General features: G+C 29.8%; 2 protein-coding genes across 3 annotated transcripts; one reads left to right on the forward strand and one right to left on the reverse strand.

The window, feature by feature from the left end:
• Positions 1 to 12,972: 12,972 nt before the first annotated feature.
• GGT4 (gamma-glutamyl transpeptidase 4) lies at positions 12,973 to 17,064 on the forward strand. Of its 2 annotated transcripts, XM_028069065.2 has the most exons (8): positions 12,977 to 13,249; positions 13,351 to 13,525; positions 14,346 to 14,674; positions 14,828 to 15,346; positions 15,564 to 15,802; positions 15,912 to 16,176; positions 16,282 to 16,419; positions 16,503 to 17,064. In XM_028069065.2, the coding sequence occupies exons 2-8, from the start codon at positions 13,399 to 13,401 to the stop codon at positions 16,773 to 16,775; spliced, it is 1,890 nt and encodes a 629-aa protein (XP_027924866.1). In that variant the 5' UTR covers positions 12,977 to 13,249; positions 13,351 to 13,398; the 3' UTR covers positions 16,776 to 17,064. The 2 variants fall into 2 exon arrangements, with proteins under 2 accessions (XP_027924867.1, XP_027924866.1); XM_028069066.1 differs by lacking the exon at positions 13,351 to 13,525 and having other exon boundaries at positions 12,973 to 13,249.
• Positions 17,065 to 18,125: 1,061 nt separating this feature from the next.
• Positions 18,126 to 19,948, reverse strand: LOC114181325 (AP-4 complex subunit sigma). Its single transcript, XM_028067750.2, has 4 exons — positions 19,712 to 19,948; positions 19,485 to 19,571; positions 18,461 to 18,529; positions 18,126 to 18,373 (listed from the first exon to the last, which is right to left on the reverse strand). The coding sequence occupies exons 1-4, from the start codon at positions 19,850 to 19,852 to the stop codon at positions 18,239 to 18,241; spliced, it is 432 nt and encodes a 143-aa protein (XP_027923551.1). The 5' UTR covers positions 19,853 to 19,948; the 3' UTR covers positions 18,126 to 18,238.
• Positions 19,949 to 21,270: the final 1,322 nt, after the last annotated feature.

The raw sequence follows: 21,270 nt of genomic DNA on the forward strand, positions 1-21,270 counted from the left end.
TGAAATGATTAAAGATATGTTGCAACAGGGGAGAGTAATTCTCAGTAGAAAAATTGAAGAAAAAAAAATATAAAAATTGAAGCAGCATGATTTGGCATGATGGAAAAGGACATGATGAGAAACATTGGAAAGTAATGAAAACATATTATTAGACTTTGGTAGAGAATGTGCAGTCCTATAATGTTCTATAGCTTTGTGCAGGACATGGTTAAGTTGTAAAGATCAGAAGCAGAAACATGTATTAATATTTTATGAAACGATGTCTTTTAAGTTGTTTTTATATTTCTGAAAAGGCGAGTGAAAGTTGTAACAAGTCAAAAGGATTCACGACACACACACGAAAAGAAAAGATATGAAGCTAATTATAGAGAAGCACTAAACAACGTTATATCAGAAAACAATAGTAAAAGAGGTGAAGTGCTAATCTCACTCAAAACCCTATTCACCGTTCACAAAAAAAAACGTCGATTTCAATTAACGTCAACATATTCCATCATGTTTGCAATATATGCTTTTGCTCGGAACCGCAAATTGTTCTGTCACACTTCTTTCTACCTGACAATTAATGTTCCATCTTCAACTTTGAACACTTTCTCGATTCTAAAATACTAAACATTAAACCAAATGCATGCATGTTTGATCACAGGTAACGCCAAAATACTGTAGCATTAAATTAGTGTTTTTTTATTTTTATTTTTTACGTGAGTTAGTGAATATGTGAGTTATGTATAGTTACGTAGCGACGTGGATATGTTATGGAGAACGTTTGTGTTGGAGTTTTGTGGGTGGACCACATAAGATATATATCTGTATGAAGAGAGGCATTTTGGTGGAGTATGAAAATGTCATTGATAACAGTCACTTCCTTCTTCTTAGTTTTCTCATCAACCTTCTTCTGTGGTGGGGTTGTTCATTATATATGTAACAACCTCTTCCTCCTAAACCTTTTAAAGTTTGAGTATTAGAATGGTTGTGTTGAATCTGGTAGGTGAAGCGAGAATTGAAGATATTAATTATGTATAAGATGCAGAAGTAAATGAAGGGCAGGATTGTGTTGAAGTTGATAAATGTGAAGTTGTTCCCTTGCGGAGAGCAGAATCTAAGAAGAATCGTTTGGGTATTGGAATGATTGATTGGTGTCACAGGGAAGGGAAGGGTAGGTGCAAACGTGGAGGATAAGGGGTGGAAAGGGGAATAAATAGGGCATGTGAAAAGGGAATGGTGTAGGGTAGTAGTAGTAGCAGAGAGAGAATGAAAGAAACAATGTTAGTACACTTGGCGTTGTGGCGTTGCCCTAGATGGTCCTTTCCTTTAATGGGTGTTCTACGATTATGCCACATGCATGTCCTTTCTTTGTCCTCTTACTACCCCCATTCCTTTATTGCCCTACACGTTCCAACTCTATCCACACCCCCAAAAATACTTTACCACTTTACTCATCCTTCTCCTCCATTTTCTCTATTCCTTTTTTATCCTAAAATATCTTTCCTCCCATGCTCCTCCCTCCATCTTCCCATATGTACATGTCTTCCCATTCATCACCTTCCACCAACCTCTTTCTCACTCTTTCTCAAATACCATCATCATCCCTCAACTCGATTATAATATTTTGACTACTAAATATTAATAAGTTTCTCTTACAATATGAGTTGTTTAAATAACCTTACTCCTAATGTACATAACTTTTAGGGTTAAATATGTTTTTAGTTCCTCAAGTTTTAGTGAATTTTGGAATTGGTCCCTCTTTAAAACTTTTGATCAATTTAGTCATTCATCTTTAGAAATATATGTATTTAGTCCTTTTAACCAGATTTTGTTAACTTTATCTAACGTTTCAAGTGCATTTCATGATAGTATTTAAATTGTTTACCTCGTTTGACCCATTTTTGCTTAAATGCTAACTCAAATATTATCATAAAACGCGTTTGAATCTTCAAATAAACTTAACAAAATTTGATTAAAAGGATTAAATCCATGCATTTCTAAAGATAAATGACTAAATTGGTCAAAAGTTTCGATGAAGGACTAATTCTAAATTTTACTGAAACTTGAGGGACAAAAAACATATTTAACCCTAACTTTTATAACATTTGTTTTTTGTTCATTAATTTAGATATCCTAAATCTTTAAATCTTTTTACTCTCCCTAGTAAAGTTCCGATCTTTATTCAATTGGAGGTAAGAGTATTTTGCAAAGATACTTTGAATGACATTCAAGTTAATACGTCTCTAAATCATAAGATAATAACAAGACATACAATTGATATTTTGCGGCTAGTTGTCTTTTTATATTATTCTCAATTCACTTTTACTCAAATAGATTTTGTGAAAGAGAAAGAAATATATGAAAATAGGATTATGTAATTGATTATGTATAACATGTTTCAAGAGATGTGTTAAGTAAGATGGACCTAAAATATATGTTTATGTTAACATCCTTTCAAACTATTTACCCACTTGATGATTTTAGAGTTATCAACTTCTCATATAATTATAAAACAGTAATATAATCATCGGCTTTGGTATCAATTAATTTTGTCTTAATACCTAGAATATAACAAAATATGGACTTTCCACGATTTTTTTTTCATAATACAACTCTAATATAAATAATTTTTATCATCCAATTGCATACTAATAGATTGAATAAAATTATCTTTACAAGTCACATCACAAATCAAATACAAACCAGAAATAGGAAACACACCGTAAAAGCAACAAACAAAACAAAATGTAAATTCAATATCAGAAGATTGCAAATACCTTCAAATAACATAACAAAAGCATGATGTAGAACCTAATAACCAAAATTGGTATTCTTCAAATTTATTTGGTACTTTTCACAAAATGATGTTTATCAATCTTGTTTGATACTCAATATTCAGTGAATTATAAATAACAAAATACGTATAACCTGATATTTCTTGATCTTATCTAATCTACCTATTAGTAAGAGAGTAACCTTATTTGATATTTTTTAGTCTTACATGATGTTTCGCGATAAATTAATATGTTCTTAATTTATGTACCGTCTCGTCTAAACCTTCTCGATTTATAAAACGTACAGTACAAAACTCTATTTATAATAATATAGGTAAATCTCACTTGAAATCAATTTTGTTATGTTAAATTTCTTAAAATTCCTTTTTTAAATAATATTTAACTTATTTAAAATTTATCTTGATCAATTTTATTATTTATTGAACTCACTTTATCGTTTACGTTATTTCACTTTCAAACTCAAAATAATATAATATATGTCTCAAATTAAGAAAATGTTATAGAAAAGTGAGTTACAAACCTCATAATGAAATTTCGATTTATATTAGGTGAGTATTTCTGGAAGATGTTGAATCTACTTTTGAAAGATACAAAGCATGTTACTTTAGACAAGCTTCTCTTCAAATGATTTTGTATCCCTTAAATCTCGTAGAATGCACATGGAGAAAGAATATTAATAATACTGAATATATCATTAATTGTGAAAATAGATATAGATTTTAAAATAGTGTATGACGTTAAGTTGAAGGAAAACAACCCAAGTATCACTTAACTTTGCCTTAAAATATAGACAACAAACGAGATTCAATTTAAAATATAGTTGGAAATGCTTACAATTTTTTTTCTTAATTTTAAGAAATTTATTAGTATCGGATTCACAATAATATTAAGTAATAAGAAAATTTTTAAACATTTTTTTATTACAAATGATCCTAGTACTTGTGAATATTTGAAATTATATAATTATATTTTAAGAGGATTAATTAATATTTATTATTTATTTATTTTAATTTAATGACACTATATTGGGTGGTGATAATATAGAATTTCACCTGGAAAAAATAAAATAAAAAAAATTAACTTCAGAATCCATTGATATACTAAATTAGTTACTGGTATTATTGGTCTACATTATTAAATAAGTGTGTTTAAGTAATAAGACTTTTCTCACCTCTATTAAGCTAGCTTTTAAAATCGGATTTGTCTCCTTTCATAGCCTTTAACTAATATTTTTTTATTAATTAAGATTTGAGCAATGAAAACATCACAAGATTAAAATACAACAATATGTCCCCTCGTGTGCTCTGTACTAAAATGTAATTAAATGAGAGAAGTTAAGAAGATAAAGACTACCACAATCACCATAAATAAACCTTAATATAAGACCCACTTTTACATCAATCAATTAAACTTATTTTACTTTTTTTATTTTTTAAATAACACATTACTTTATTTTAAAAAATTATATATAAATTCACTGAAATTAATTCAAAACTAATAATAAAATTCAACTACTGAATTTAGTTTAAATTTTGGGTTTAATTAGTCGGATGGTACCCACTTTCGTTTAAATATGTCAGTTTGGTACTCATTTTTAAAAATGTATCAATTTAGTTCCAACTTTTGAAAAAAATATTTTAATTAAGTTTCTTTCAGACAAAAATTTTAAAGTCATTAATTTAATTCATGACTTTTATTATTAAATTTTAATATAAATATATTTAATTTTGTAAATCATTTTAAATATCAATATCGTTAATAATTTTTTGTTGAAAATAATCTAGTTGAAGTATTTTTTAAAAATTGAGACTTAATTAATATATTTATAAAAATAAATATCAAGCAGACATATTTAAATAAAAATGGAACACATAAGTTATAAGGAAGACTTAGATGGGCATTGACCTTGTGACATAAAGTATCATAAAAAATCTTAAATTTCACTTTGATTCAAACTGATATAAGGATGTATCCTCCAACCCAAACCAACACACGTGTCTCATTTATCTTTCACCATACACGTGTATCATAATCTCTTCCTCCTCACTCTTTATGCTTCTTTAGATTTCCTCATTCTTTATTCTATATTCTCTCACATATAACTAAAACTTCGTCTTTTTTTTTTCTTAATTTTTAATTGATTCTTTTAGAGAATAACATGTTGTGTTTCAACAAACCTTAATTTGGGTGGATTGAATGTCACCTTATAGTTATCACTCTCGTTCAAAATAAGGTTTTTAGAAAAAAATGAACAAAAATAAAAGGTAATTAAAGAAACTACAAAATGAAGAAACATAGTTTTCTATATTATCACTTGACTGAATAGAATTAAAAAAAGGAGAGAGAATATAAATAATCATCTAAACATATAATATTTCAAAGGTCTCACGTTATTACTAATCCATACAAATTATTATATTAAATATTATATTTTTTCATAAATATAGAAAACTGTTGTTTTAGTTAATGGAAAGAAACATCTGGTCAATAAAATAGAAGAGAAGGACATCAATTAACCGCAATCAGGGGATAAATTTGTGGCCACAAGTATCTAGTGGTCAAGATTTAATATCATTATTTATCAATTGTTCACATAATTTTGAAAAGTTATTGTGTGAAGTAACTTATAGTAATTATGTTTTAAAGATTTGAAAAAAGAAGATCGTTTATTTTTTTAAAATAAAAATCATAAATTATTTAAAATAACTTGTAATTTAAAAAAAAAATTACAATTTTGGAAAACTATAATAAAAGTAGAATAAACGGGTAAAAAAGCATTCTAAGGTAATGATGAGTCAAAAACTGTGTTTTTGCATGTGCAATGTCATACAAGGAAAAAGGTTAAAGCTTTTCTTTACCCTGCACATGTGAGAGGATTCAGGAAATATCAACATTGGAAAAAGATAAAGATGGAAACACAATCATTAATACTTTATAATTATTAATAATTTGTAGAAAATATTAAATTGAAAGATGAAACTAAATAAATAAATATTGAAAACATAATAAGCTGATAAAATTTAAAAAAAAATGAATACCATAAACACTTTCAATTAATCAACGCTATTTACTTGCCCCGCGGGGAAGGAATAAAAATGCAGAATCAGAGGATGTGAACGTGTACACAAATCTTATACGACAAACTCTAATTTTAAAATATTTTTATTTTCAATTTATATGATTCTATGAAAAAAATATTTATACTTTAAATTTATTAAAATAATATTAAATATTGACTTTAGTTTAAATTCTTTTAATAGATTAAAAAGAAAAGAAAATAGTTTGAATTGTGTTTGGCATTAATTTTTAAATGATGTGGAAATATTAGAGGAATAGACGCCGTAGATTCTTTCCTTGAAGATATTTAAGGATTTTTAAATTTGAATATTACATCACTATTTAAACCATATCCTCTTCTTTATATAATATTTACACCACTGTGTGCAAGCTTTTCTTACCTAACTGGATCAATTTGTTTAACATGATTTGATTAAATTCATATTATAATTGGGCTTAGGTAGAAGTGGCCCATTTCAAACGAGGCTCTTTACTTCTTCATTTTTAGTTTTTTTGCTGAATACAGCAGTAATTAGTAATTATATAATTATGTCTAAAAAATCTGTACTAAGACTGCAAAAATTACTTGTGTGTTACGAGTTGAATATTTGTTTTGTGACGGAAGATAGGTGGGTCAAGTCACAATTAAAGAATGAGATTTTTAGTAGGACAATTGCTGAGGAGAAATAGTTGTAAGTGGTATCAATTGTTTCGCGACAAAGACCAAGTGGATCGCATCACAATCCAATCAATTATAACGTTTGGATTTGTATTACACTCTTGAATAAAAAGAATTGTACTCTGACTATAATAATGCCGGATCCTAACAATTAATATCAAAGTCGAGATAATATTCTAGACGGATGAAGTATAGATACTAAGATGAATGCATTAACATAAGTTGAAAGCAACATGTGAGTTGGGGTGGTGTCAACGTTAGTGGGATTTAGAGTATCTCTTCACCTGCCCACCTGAAAGTGATTGTGATTCAATTTCAACCAAACACAAAATAAAGTAAATTATCAAACATCGTTTATACTAAATGCATCATGTTGCTGTTCCATGTGCAATCTCTTTTCACTTCCTCACACACCATTCAATTTTTCATACTTATCTTTTATTCCTAAAAAAATAAAACCTTAAACAAATTAGGTTTGTGGCCGATAAATATGCGGTACGAGGATGCGCTTTGTGCCCACCCACAATATCAAACATCCTCGTACATTTTTTTTTTAACTTCTTTTTCTTTCCAGGTTTCAACTGCGGCACAACTTAATTATATTATTAATCTCACATTTATTTACAATTTCAATGATGAGAATTTTCGCACACTGTCCATTTTGGATATTACACACACACAAAAATTACTATATAAGTAAGTGATTATATGTCCCTTTCATAGAAACATGGTTTATGCTTAATTACTTTGATCGCGTTACTCATAAAACGAACATAGGCAAAAAAGCTAAGGTGGATGTGATATGTTCCCTTGTCCAAATTGTTGGTAACAAACCGCCTTAACCTTAGTAAACCTCCATGCTTCCAAACACGACAAATTCAAATTCAACATAGTAATCTACTATACTTTCAAAAGTCAGAACCAACCAAGTATTTTTCTTCTCCAAAATTCTGCTTCATTTCCATTATATAAAAGATCTCACAGTGATTAAGATATAAAGTGAATTTACAGTATTAACTGGATACAAATTTCATCTAACAAGTATATTTTGTAAAAAATATATCTTTTATCCTTGAGAAATGAAATGACCAATAATACATTGTATTGAAAGTCCTGTATCGATTAAATATAAGATCAATTCATAATATATAAATATGTGTAAATCTCAATTTATAAACTGATTTTATAATATTGAGTTAAACTTAAATTTTATTTCTTAATAATTTGTAAAAGTGTATACATGGGGTATGGTGTAGGGTTAGGAATGAAGTAAAGTTAGGAAAATGAGGTGAAGAGGCATGGAATGGAAGAGAAGAAGCATGTAGATTAGGGTGGTTATGGATGGAGTTGGTGGTGCAAGTAATATTATAATTGTTCAACATTATTGCTTCCACAGTAACCAAGAAGAACATCATGTGATGGGTATGCAATCTTTCTTAGATTTTGGCTTGTTTTTTAAGATTAAAGCTGTAATTCTTAAAGAGGGTTAGATCCTTATCCATTTGCCGAGGAAGAAGGTACATACAGCAATGAAACTCTTTTTCTTCACCAAAGCAAAAAACTTTTGCTCTTTCCAATACATCATAGACCAAATATTTGGTGAGTGGGGTTGGCCTTGTGGGCCACACTTCAAAAAAAGAGAAAAATAATAATATCATTTGGTACCAATGAGAGAGAGTGGGCTGGACCACACTAATAGGTTAGCCCATAATGTCAAAGCCCATAATAAACCTAAATCTTGCATGTACTATAAATTCTTGGACGCAGTATTTTTTTGAGGCAGAGTTAGTTAGATTCTAAAAATGGATAGGGTAGAGCTTTTAATTTAAGCAATAATTTATCGGAAAATAGTTACATTTTGTTGATATGAATAGTGTTCAGTTGTATGAGCTATGTGTATTTTTTTTTTTCATTTATTTGACAGATTAATGTCTCCTATTGTTCTCATCTCTCTTACATAGACAACCACTTTTCCCTCGCATAAATATTTAGGATGCTACAATCAATTAGTTTATAATTCTTTTTTTAATATTTTTTATGAGTTGATTTAAATTATATTGATAATACAAACACTCTTTACATTATAGTTTATTATTTTCATGACCATTGTTTTAAAACAGTTGTAATTTGTGTTTAAAAGTCTAGACAATTGAAAGCCCACTCTTTCAACGGCAGAGAATCAACCCAAGCCTTTTTCTTATGCACCCCCTAATTACCACATGCACCCCTATAATTTTGAAAACAATTGTTCTTTGTCCTTCCTTGTTTATTTCAACTGTGTTTCCTTCTCATATTATGGATTTGAATTTTTTACTGAGTTTTTTTTGTTGTTTTTTTATTGTGCTTTCATAATACACTAATTATCACTAATTTTGATGTTTTTAAATATATTGAAAAGATATTTAAAATGATAACACAATGTAATTTTAATACTCAACAAATAATAATACCAAAAGAATCGGTAAAGAATTTGGACTCTCTTATCACTTTTCATGCTTTGGGGTTTGTTTTTCTTATGCCTACTCCTCTCATTTCAGGATTATGAAATACACAAATTGCACAGTCCAAAACTTTATCCAAATTAGTCATTATGTTAAAGAAAATAGTAGAATAGTTCCAAAGGTGGTCTAATAATTTTGGAAAAAGAAAAGAAAGAAAAGTTGTTGGAAAATGTGAGTGATCCTTGCTCAATAATAGTAATAATGTGGTGTAATGTAATGACAACGATGATGGAGGATGACCCCAAACAAAAAAGTATAGTTTTAATCTTACTTTTAGTATGGGTGTAAATGGTAATGATGAGGTGCAACAAACAACACAATATGACTATCAACCCAATACTTTCTTTATATTTCTTTTATTTTGACACGTTTATAATTCCCAATTCCAAGAAAACATTTTTTTTAACCCCACAATTTAAACAAAACTGTGTCTCAAGTGTTTTAAACAAAATCCTTTAATTTTATACGGTAGTTAAACTATTAAACATTCCTAATTACTACAATGATTTTAAAAAAGAAAAACTATGTGAATCTTTTACAAAATAATATTTTTCTACACCATATTAAAATATTAAAGTGTTATTTTAAAATAAATTTTCTATTAAATTCAATTTTTGACTTAACCTTTAGTATGAAAATATTAGATTCAACTTTTGACTTAACCTTTAGTACGAAAAGATTCAGTTTGATTTTTCGATCGCAATTGATTAGATTTGATCTTTTGTCAACTCCATTCGGATTAGTTTTAGTTCGGAATGATTCAACTTAACTTTCGATTTTGACTGACTTGACTCAACTTTTAGTCCATACAAACTAGTTTCTATTCTTCGTGATATGAGACAACTCATCCCAACCTTCATATCAATTGACTTGTCTATATTTTTTGATTTGAGATGTCTCAACTCGACCTTCACCTTAAGCTCACTTAACGCAGTCTTTAGCCCAAACTTACTTGACTCAACCTTTAATAAGGACAACTCAATTCGAATTTTGTCAGGACAACTCAGTTTGATTGTCGACCCAAATTAGCTAGCTTTAATTAGTGATTCTTGTAGTCTCTTAACTTTTGACCAAAACTGACTAGGCTCGATTATTTGACTCAAGTTGACCCTACAGCTTAGACCAACTCAATAGACTTGACTCTACCTAATCTAATTTGACTAGACATTTATTTTACATCGACTCAGATTAACCTTTAACTCAATGTTCGACCTTAGATCCAGATCGACTTTCATTAATCTGGTTTTACTTCGCTTTAGGTCAATTTAAAGAAAACTTAATTTTAAAATTTTAAAATTTCAAAATTGAAAAAATAATTTATCTAAATCCAATTAAAGAGATCGAACTTAAAGTAATATAAATTTAAATTATTATGATTTAAAATTCACAATTTTTTTTCTACCTTTAACATTACGAACTAAACTACGTTTTGTTTTTGACATTATTGGTATAATGAAATGACATGATAGGTGAACGTTGTAAGGACAACAACAAGCACTAAGATGTGACAATTTGTTGATATTACTAAAGCTAAGAATGGATAAGATGCTGTGAGGATAAACTAAAGCTTTCAATGCAACTTTTTGGGACTTCACTTCAATCTTTTTGCTCAATTAGATTACTATTAAGAAACAATTCAGATAATTAAAATATAAAAAACATAAATATAAGCATGTAAAATAAAGACAAGAGTTAAAAAATTCAAAATCTACAGAATGAAATAAAAATATAATAAAAAAATAAAAATCAGGATTAATAATTAAAGGGAGACATGTGTGTTATGTTGCACATGGGGACACCATATGACATTCTTATTGGTGGGTCCCCCGAAAAGGTTATCTCAAAAGTAATGCATTCAAATTATTGGAAAAAAAAAAGTTTCAGATATTCTAAAAATAAATAAAGTTTATTTTGAATCTTTCGGAATAATTATCATTTCTATTCCACTAATTTTAAGATGCATATTCTTTTATCCATTTAATCTATTTTAATTGAAATTTCTTCTTTTTATATATTTTTATGTTTTAATTATGCTCAAAACTTGCCAACAAATCGTTACCGCAATATACATTTTTTCTATTCAATCTGAGACGAATTAAGATATTAAAAACTTATTTGATTTTATGAGGGTGTTAAGAAAGAATAGAAAAATTATGTTCCACCAAAACACTTCTCCGTTCTTTTCTAAATATGGTTAAACATTTTTGTGAAGAAATAAAAAAAAAAGTGATAACATTTCTTAATCTCAATAATATATTATACTCTCTTTCTCATTTAATTTTTCTTCATTTTTACATCACATGTATATGTAAACTAATTATTATTTTTTCTTAATTACTTTGATTTAATGCATGTTGAATTAGACATTACTTATGAACATTTATAAAAAGAATAATCTCCTCTAATTCCAATTCTATGTAAAAACTATGAATAAAGAGTTATTCAAGTTGATGATGATGAGGATAAATGCAGATATGAATTTTGACTTTTCTACCAAAAATGCATTAGATAGATGCCATTTTTATTTATGAATTCTGAGCAAAATAAGGGGTAAATACATTATGGTAGTTGAAGAAATTAAGTTGCACACGACAATTTTTCTTTGGTTTCTTATTATTAATGTTCATAAAGGGTTTCTATGTGTGGGGACACAGACAATGTTATATATTATTTAATGTTCTCTTTGATTTTATATTTATAATAGATTATTTAATATATAGATATGTGGAGAAAAATAAATTAAAATTTGATATCTACTATAAATTTTCACTTTTGAAAAAAAAATAAAAGATGAACACAATTAAAATCTACCTAGCATATGTCATCCGTTGAACTTACTTAAACACTTAGAAAACCGTCACATCTCAAAGTTTTGTTAGATGCACTGTTAATGCTACTTTTTCTTAGAAAAATAATTAAAAGTTTGGTTTAAAATGCATCACTTTTAAAAGTTGAAACTTTATTTTAAAACATGAAGTTTATCTTAAAAAATAGAAAAAAATAAACATGTTTCAGTATTTTAAACTCTCCCCCTGATAACACGTGTAATTAGAATGTGATATTCATGTTCACTAACTTTTATAAATTAAATATATTTTTTATACTTTAACTTTGAGTTAAAATTAGAATTATTATTTCTTGAAAATCTTGAATTAATATTGTTTTGTAAATAAGTGAATTTAATTTTTTTAACTAAATTTTATTCAAATTATTTGATATTTTAAACATATTTTATTATAATATTTTAATTTATTTATATATTTAGACGATTGGATACACGTTCGTTTCGATATTAACATTAAATAAATATAAAAATGTTTGATTTAAAAGACTAAACCACATATTTATAAAAACCAGAAACTAAATTAATCTAAAATTTTTAAAAAAAACTAATTTTAATTTTTACCGATAATTAAAAGACCAAAAAAGATAGTTAATCCATTTTTAAAATCTATCCATTTCTCTACTTTTATAAAAAAAAAAAATACCTGTCAATAGTACAAGCTTACAAGAATTTCCAAACACAACAACTAGTCATTTGAATAATGGAATTTGTTGCTTTCACGCAATTGTTAATTGACGAATAATTTATGAGTTGAAATAAAAATCTAATAATTAAATACTGAAATCCTCATTTATATGTCCATGTACCATGCGTGTTTGAAGAAAATCCATTCTCATTACCACAAAAGTTCTTCTTTCCTTTTTTAGTCTCTTTCACTGAACATCTACTGAATCCAGCAATTATTATTCCGAACCCAATGTGATTCTCGGCATGTCATAATTAATGTTGTTTTCAAAACATTTTGATATCGAACACAAACAAATGTTGTTTAATAACTAATTCTTTAGTTAATGAAAATGGCACGAGGTTTTTTTTTTTAATTGGCTAATGTAGTTGGTGCAGATTAATTAATTAGTTAATTGTAATCATAGCGTATAGCATATATATTACTGGATATGCTTCTAATTCTTGTGATGTGGTTGTCACATTCATCAGCCACACTGAACCAACCGAACTTGGTTTCCGGTGGATCCCAAACATCAGCATCACCATCGGTATCATCTTCATCATTAACTTTTCTTTACAAATATCTTCGTTCTGAACGAACCTTGTGTCGAACACTCACTACACACCATCATGGATTCTCCTTTGTTATTGCAATCCCAAGTTTTGCCACACAGACTCAAATGGGTCAAAATCATCTTCTGCGTCTTCGTAGCTGCCACGAGTAAGTGGTTCTCTTTCTGGTTCATTCACTTGAGAGTTTTTTATACTTTTGTTCATGGGATTTTGAAGAATTGTTTTTTGTCAACTGTGAATTACGTGAAGATGATGTTTTAAGTGGGTGAATTGGATGTTTGTTAAAGAAGTTCTTCCATGTCAGAGACTGGATTGAGCTTAGAATCAAAATATAGAGTCACTCTCTTGCATCTCCCTTCAGTGTTCACTGTGTTCATGCCAGGGAAAGTCAAAAGACAGCATTTTGTTTGGGATGAACTATTAGGTAAATGAGTTTTCAAATGATTGATTTTGGGTAAAAAGCAAAGAGTTAATGCACAAGTTCTGCAACAAGGTTCTTAATGTTATGATCATCACGTTTTGAAGTTCAACATCTATAAAAAAAAATGTAGGATTATTTTATTGATAGTGAATGATAAACTACTTATTGGGTAATCTTTTTCATCGTTTTCTGCGAATAAAGGACGTCCTTTTTATTATTTGTTCTGAAAAATATATTGAAGTTTTTACCTATATCATAAATATCAGAATTTAATTGTTCTTTCTCAATGATATTTTAAATTGATCATCACCCTAAAAGGTAATTCCTACTTCTGCTCTTGGGTCTGTAATTGAGATTTCTGCGCTCACCGACGTTAGCAAAATTATTTGCGCTCTGTGACTGCACATGCTGCATTTGTCAGTAATTTGCTGCAGTGTCCTAGTTCAGGACGAAACTCATGAATTATTATATTATATATGCATATAGATAATTGTAATAATTATTTTGAAAGTTGAATCTAATATAGTTGTAATCGGTTGAGATTCCAAGAAGTTTGGAACCACCAAGACTGAGTTTGCAAAGGCAAAAAAGATGAAAAAAATAGCCCAGTCTCCTATTTTTCTCGATGAAGATGGTGTAAACTAAACATTTAGTTGGAAAAAGACTAACTTTTTGGTACCTAAAAAATTAGAAACATAGAATGTAGTATAGAATCTGGAAAAATGTGTAATCCGAGACATCAGCTTCACAGTAACACGATTAGATTATGATATTGATGAACCAAATCTAGTAATGCTCAGCACAATTTTTTTTTTTTTTCCAGTTGTTGGAGTAGCAGTGAAAGACAACACCAGTTATGGAATACTATCAGGAGCAGAAAAATACATGACAAGCAGTGATGAAGATATTGTAGAATCAGATGTGGGAGTTGTTGCAACTGATGATGCTCGATGTTCTGCAATTGGTGTTTCATTGATTAAGCAGGGTGGACATGCGGTGGATGCTGCAGTGGCGGCTGCATTATGCATTGGTGTTGTTCTCTCAGTATCAAGTGGTATAGGGGGTGGCGGTTTCATGGTTGTTCGATCTTCTTCAACCTCCCCAACGCAGGCTTTCGACATGAGAGAAACTGCTCCTGCAGCTGCTTCACAGGTTTGAAGTTCACTCTTTCTGCTAAACCATTGAAGTTGTTGAACCTCATGCTTGACATATCAAAGGACAAAATTTACATTTTACTTGTAGTATGTTCAAAATTTCTTCAAAGTTCACTATAGTGTAACTTATGCTTGTGTGGTCGAAAAACAGAATATGTATGAGAAAAATCTGAAGGATAAGAGCTTAGGTGTATTGTCAATGGGAATTCCGGGTGAATTGGCTGGCCTTCATGCAGCTTGGTCGAAGCATGGACGATTTCCATGGAAGACCTTATTCCAACCAGCTATAGAACTTGCTAAAAGAGGTTTTGTAGTGTCTCCTGCTCTTGGAGGTTTCATAGTTAAAGAAGCGAAAAAGATATTGGATGATCCTGGGTTAAGAAAGCTATATGCACCCGAAGGGACTTTGCTGAAAGCAGGGGATGTGTGTAAAAATGAGGAACTCGGTCGCACCTTGGAGGTAGTGGCAGAGCAAGGACCACAAGCTTTCTACAATGGCACCATTGCTGAAAAGTTAGTGAAGGATGTGAAAGAGGCTGGTGGCATTTTAACAATGGAAGATTTGCGCAATTACAAGTTGGAAATAGAAGATGCAATGACTCTGAATGTGATGGGATACACCATATATGGAATGCCACCTCCTTCATCTGGAACACTTGCTCTTTCACTGGTTTGTACATTCCTCTCTCCTCTTTTCTGCATGCTACTTCCATGTTAGATATTCAGACATCTTTTTTCTTTAGTTTCATTAGTCTATTGACAAATGAATTTTATATTCCAATAAAGCAAAACCCGGGGAGCAACATTTAATACCAATGCAGAATTCTGCAACATTTAGTATCAACAATTGTTGCATTAAGTATGTTTTCTTCATTGTTTGTGAACAGGTTCTGAACATCTTGGACAGTTACGGAGATCCTGATGCTGCAAGGGGAAATCTTGGTCTACATCGTCTGATAGAAGCTCTGAGATTCATGTTTGCTGTTCGAATGAACTTGGGTGACCCTAACTTTGTTGAAAACATTGATGATACCATATCCAAAATGCTTTCTCCATCTTTTGCAAAAGAAATTCAGCAACTGATATTTGATAACACTACTTTCCCTCCAGAGTACTACATGAACAGGTGCGATCTACTACTGGAAATTTGAATGAAACCATTTCCTTCTGCAAGATCTGTTGAAAAATCACTAAGTTGTTGACAAAAAATTATTATTCATAACCATGTTGGGCAGGTGGAGTCAACTGAGAGATCATGGAACAAGCCATTTGTGTGTCGTTGATGCTGATAGAAATGCTGTGTCACTAACATCAACTGTAAACTATCATTTTGGAGCTGGGTTTCGTTCTACTTCTACTGGTATTTTGGTGAACAATGAGATGGATGACTTCTCTGCACCCACTGAAATATCCCCTGATAAACTGCCTCCAGCTCCAGCAAATTTTATCGAACCAAACAAAAGACCATTGTCTTCCATGACTCCTCTTATAGTCACAAAGGTATTGCTTGCAATTTGCAGAATGTGAATTCTAACCAAGATAAAAGCAATAACCTTATTAGATTTGGAGAGTAAGGATTCTTACACATGAACATTCCTCTTGCAGAATAACGAGTTGGTTGGAGTACTTGGAGGGAGCGGTGGAATGAACATTGCTCCAGCAGTGATTCAAGTCTTTGTTAATCATTTCATCTTGGGAATGAAACCCTTGGATGCAGTTCTGAGCCCGAGGATCTATCACAAGGTAGTAACTAATCTTTATTTAGATAATTCCGTGATGTTTTATGCTCCAAACTTGGATCTGATTTGGATCTTTATCTCATGCAGCTAGTACCAAATGTAGTTAGTTATGAGAATTTGACTGCACTGAACGGTGATCACATTCAACTTTCGAAAGAAACAAGGATTTTCCTAGAAGAAAGAGGTCATATACTGAGGGAGTGTGAAGCTTTAGCTGTCACTCAACTTGTTGTCCAAAATCCGGAAACTGCAGCTGACATGAACAGGAAAATTGGTAAAAACATCAACTTACAATCAAAGCATGGTACTCTTATTGCTGTAAGTGATCCTAGAAAGGGTGGATGTCCAGCTGCTGTTTAGTTCTATCGATCAATTCAGCATCAAAATTGTACAACACGGACATTTCAGAACAAAATACATATTTTTTAGGCATGAATCTATACCATGCCTGACAGAAAAAAAATTGTTTAGTTCATCATTCTGTTTTGCTACCATCGTTATCGTTTGTCGTTTGTTATTCTGCACAGAGAGAGTTTAAAGGAGGAATGGTGCCTGTAAATAACCATACTATAGTGTGTGTGTTCTATTTTGTAAATAGAGAACTATTGAATATTTGTGAGAAAACTTTCACGACTTCTTTTATTGTAAAGGGTTGGTATTAGCTAAAGATAACTTTCACACGTCCCAGCTGAAGTTCATTAGAAGAAAACCAACACTAATCACAACCTCACTGCAACTACACCACATACTGCAACAAATGCTTGTGGTGTTTATAAATACACATAAAATACAATTAATGTGTTTGAATATTAGTTCTCACATAATTTATGAACCAAAACTGAAATGCGTTTGACTACATTGAGATGAAACAACAGTTATATTTGTGTTTGGTATAATATATAAAATGAAATAAGTTGAAAACATTTGAGTAAATGAAATAAGTTGGTGGGTGTTTAGTATAATATATAAAAGAATCAACTTTTTAATTAATAAAACTCACGATTTCTAGTTTATTTTTATTCATCTTTTTCTTTTTTATGTTCGTTTTTTTTTTCTATTTTTGTTTAACTAAATATCTTCATTTTCTTCTTTCTACTTTATTTTTGACTTATTTTCACTCATTAATTTTATTTACATCTTCCCATTTCTGTCCTATCTACCAATCAAAACATAAATGACTACTACCAACTCCTCATATCATTTGATTTAGATGCAGAGACATGTTAGGTTTAATTCTCCACTTATATCGTCATCACTCTTCAGATTTCGTGAAATTTATAAGAACACTTTCTATACACTCATCATCTTTTAATTATTTAAAAATACTATCCCGAAACCTTTTTTACATTACCCCTTATAAAACATTACAGCGTAGCTCCCCCTTCAGATGGGTACTCTGAACGATTGTCATGAATTCTGCATTTAGTAGCCCGGGCCTTTCATATTCAACTATAGGAAAAGTCCATTTCAAAGCCACGTTCATGCATTTAACCCTAGAATAAAGTAGATAATCTTTAGACTCCTACATCTGGCTCGAAAATTTATTGTGTATGTCACATAACTACACCTCAACTGGTCGGTATGGTCAAGGTGCAATTTTGATTTGAAATTTATAATTTCCATTATCGAGGTATTTTTCTAATGCCAAGTGCCATTTGAAAAACAAACAAGTTCATAGTCATTCATACAAGGGATGTGAGGAAAACAAGATAAAAAGTTACACACAAATTTTCATTCATACTGAAAATTGTAGATTATCTTGTCTATTGTACACAGAACGATATTCATACATCAAAAACCGGGCATCTTTCTTTTTTTCTCCTTCAAGATGTTTTATCCATCAGCTGAATTGGAGTCAGAATATTTGATTTGTTTGTCTCCACAATACAACCATTCATAACCATTTCCTCCAACATAAAATGCGCCTTTTCTAAATGGAACATAATATCTAGCTCGCACTGCAAGTAAATGTGAACGAGAAATAAGCAAAGTTATTGGAATCTACCTTCAAAACAGGGAAGAACAGTTTGTAAAGCGAGACATACCACATTGCCAAAATGACGATCCATGGTTTCAACCAAGAGGTGTATAAATTCCAAAATAGCCAACTCATTCTGCAACATTATCGGCAGAAGGTAGAATAAGAAGTCATGAAGATTCTAAATATTTCCCAAGGTTTACACAAAAGTGACATGGAGTCATGAAGATTCTAAATATTTCCCAAGGTTTACACAAAAGTGACATGGATCCGACCCTTCTAAACATAAACAACTCACTATAGAAGATAAAGTAAGTAATTCCAGACATGGATAAAAACGTCAACAGCCTATATTACATATTACATACACATGCATAAGAAACTAAGAATAACATGTAACGTCAACCATTGATTTTCTCATCAACAACGTATTCTATCCTTACTCACCTGAGAGGAGTTAAAGCCAATATATGAGAAAATAACGGTATAAGAAAATCATTTTTTAATGTACAAGAAAATCCCTTCACAGAAACTAAATCCTAGTCATTGATGACAAAACTAATGGTCAACTTTACAGTACATGCATAATCATCCAGCCAAAGAAAAACATTTACATGCACAACAAATCATAAATGTGTTAGTCAAATTTCTCATCAACGACAATGATTACTACTTGTTTCAGCCTTAACTCGCTTTAGAGGAACTAAATCCAAGTGATATTCACATAGTTCCGTTAAAGATGCATACCAGATCAATATACTCAGGTTGATCACTGTTATGGACTACGAGCAAGTAAAGTACTTAGGAAATATCATTCAACATGTCATGAACAAATCACAGGTGAAATTGACGCCACATCACATCAACACCTTAAAGCACAACATCTATCATTTATGTTAAATCAATTCGAGATTTCTTCACTAACACTCGCCACTCTAACATTACATTTTACACCAAACTGAGATATCCTCTCAAATTCACAGACTTAATTTATGTAAAGAAGACATTTAACTGCTTAGTTATCACACGAACTTCAAATTCCACTGTCTTTCGATGAAAAAAGGCTTAGAGAAAGGAATTTATTAATTTACCTCGTCATCGTCGACTCCAACGAGGAAAAACAAGGAGGCGTAGCGCCTGTACACTATTTTGTAGTTGCGATGCTCGACAAAGGAACACTGTCCGTCATCAAAGACGACGAAAAACAATTTAAGAGTGAGAATTCGAAATCAGAAAGTTGAATCGCATAAAGCGAATGCGCAATACATGAAACGGATCTGAATAGTTGAATTGTGGATCTAAATGAAGATTGAAGAACCTGTTGTTCGTTGCGAGCGAGACATTTGCGAACGATTTCACCTTCTAGGGCTCGACGCTCTTCGAGAGTGAGGTATTCGTAGTACTGAGCAAGGCGCGTTTGGCCTTGCTTGTTCACCATCAACACGAATCGGATCCCCATTCTGATTATGCCCTAATTCAATCCAAGTCTCCCAATCTCAACAAACAACACCTTATTCTTTCTTTCTTTCAACACTTACGTGTCTTTTTCTTTTAATGTTCCAAAAAATAATAATTTCGACTTATTTGATTTAGTTGTTGATTTTTCTTAATTAATTCAATTTTTGGAAGTTTTAATTTCTAATTCACGGTTTTCTTCTCTTTTCACTTTTTATTTATTTTTTAATTTTACTACAACTTAAAAAATGTATTTTTTCTAATAAAGAAATAATTCTGGGAATATTTATTTAATTTTTTGCATTTCATCAACTAGTCATTTTACGTTATATTAAATAAAAAAAAAATGATAGGTTTAGAGTTTAGTTTGATCAAAATAGAATAAATAAAACAAGATCGGATTAAATTATATTGTCTTTAAAATTCAAAGACTGAAATAATAAAAATTAAATAAAAATAGTGTTACGAGTGAAGAATTATATGAACGACATTATTATTAATGAATGCGATTTAAAAAATGGTACAATTTATTTGGATATTTTTCGTCCTATTTTTAACAAAATAAAGTTGAATAATTAATGTCGATTTTAAATCTACATTTTTTCGTATAAAATTTTAGATGAACTTTTATTCAAATTAAATAAGCGGCTCCATAGAGTGCTATAGAATTACATTGTATATTTTCTAAAACAAAAAGACAATTTATAAGTCATTCTAAAATATATATTATTTTTATTTTTTTGTCTTCGAACGGAGTAAGCTGTAACATTTCTATGAGAGAAAACTGTTAAATAGATATGTATGGTGGCAATGAATGGACCCAAGCAACAGAAAACTAATTATTTTTTATTTTTTTTATCAGCAAGAAAACTAATTTTAATAATGTAACAATAGACATACCAACAAGCTTCTAAAAAACCAATTACTTATTGATTAAAATTTGAATTATAACTTTTTGTCATTCATTTTTATTATTTATTAAATTCTACTTATAATTTTAGAAAATTTTAATTAATAACACAGATGCCAAACTTTTTAATACATTTCAAAATCTGGAAAGAATTTTAAAAAGTTATTTTTTGTATGTGCCACGAAACTATAAAGGAACCATTATCATTTAATTATAACGAATAAATTTTATTTTTTTTATAAATTAATCCGTATAGAAAAAAATCATAGCGCATCAAAAATTTTATGTTTCTTAATTAGATATTGTTGTCTAAGATAATTTCACTGTTGTATTAAATCATTATCAGCAACAATTTAATTAAGATTGAATTCTTTTTTCAAATTTAAATATTTTTAAGTGAGGTTTTTATTCAAAATTATCATTAAAATCTTTTTATTTTTTAAGTGAATCTATATCATCAATTAGATAACATAATTCGTTTGATTTTATAATTTAAAACAAATCACTATCAT

Source organism: Vigna unguiculata, chromosome 4 (assembly GCF_037176805.1).
Source record: "Vigna unguiculata cultivar grain cowpea cultivar isolate G323 ecotype 2 chromosome 4, ASM3717680v1, whole genome shotgun sequence".
NCBI lineage: Eukaryota > Viridiplantae > Streptophyta > Magnoliopsida > Fabales > Fabaceae > Vigna > Vigna unguiculata.

Coding starts and splice junctions, on each gene's coding strand:
- LOC114181325 (XM_028067750.2), bottom strand. CDS start 19,852: ATGGGGATCCGATTCGTGTTGATGGTGAACAAGCAAGGCCAAACGCGC. Junction 19,572..19,711: donor TCGCTCGCAACGAACAACAG/GTTCTTCAATCT, acceptor GATGACGGACAG/TGTTCCTTTGTCGAGCATCG. Junction 18,530..19,484: donor TTGGAGTCGACGATGACGAG/GTAAATTAATAA, acceptor ATAATGTTGCAG/AATGAGTTGGCTATTTTGGA.
- GGT4 (XM_028069065.2), top strand. CDS start 13,399: ATGTCAGAGACTGGATTGAGCTTAGAATCAAAATATAGAGTCACTCTC. Junction 15,347..15,563: donor GAACACTTGCTCTTTCACTG/GTTTGTACATTC, acceptor GTTTGTGAACAG/GTTCTGAACATCTTGGACAG. Junction 16,420..16,502: donor GCCCGAGGATCTATCACAAG/GTAGTAACTAAT, acceptor TATCTCATGCAG/CTAGTACCAAATGTAGTTAG.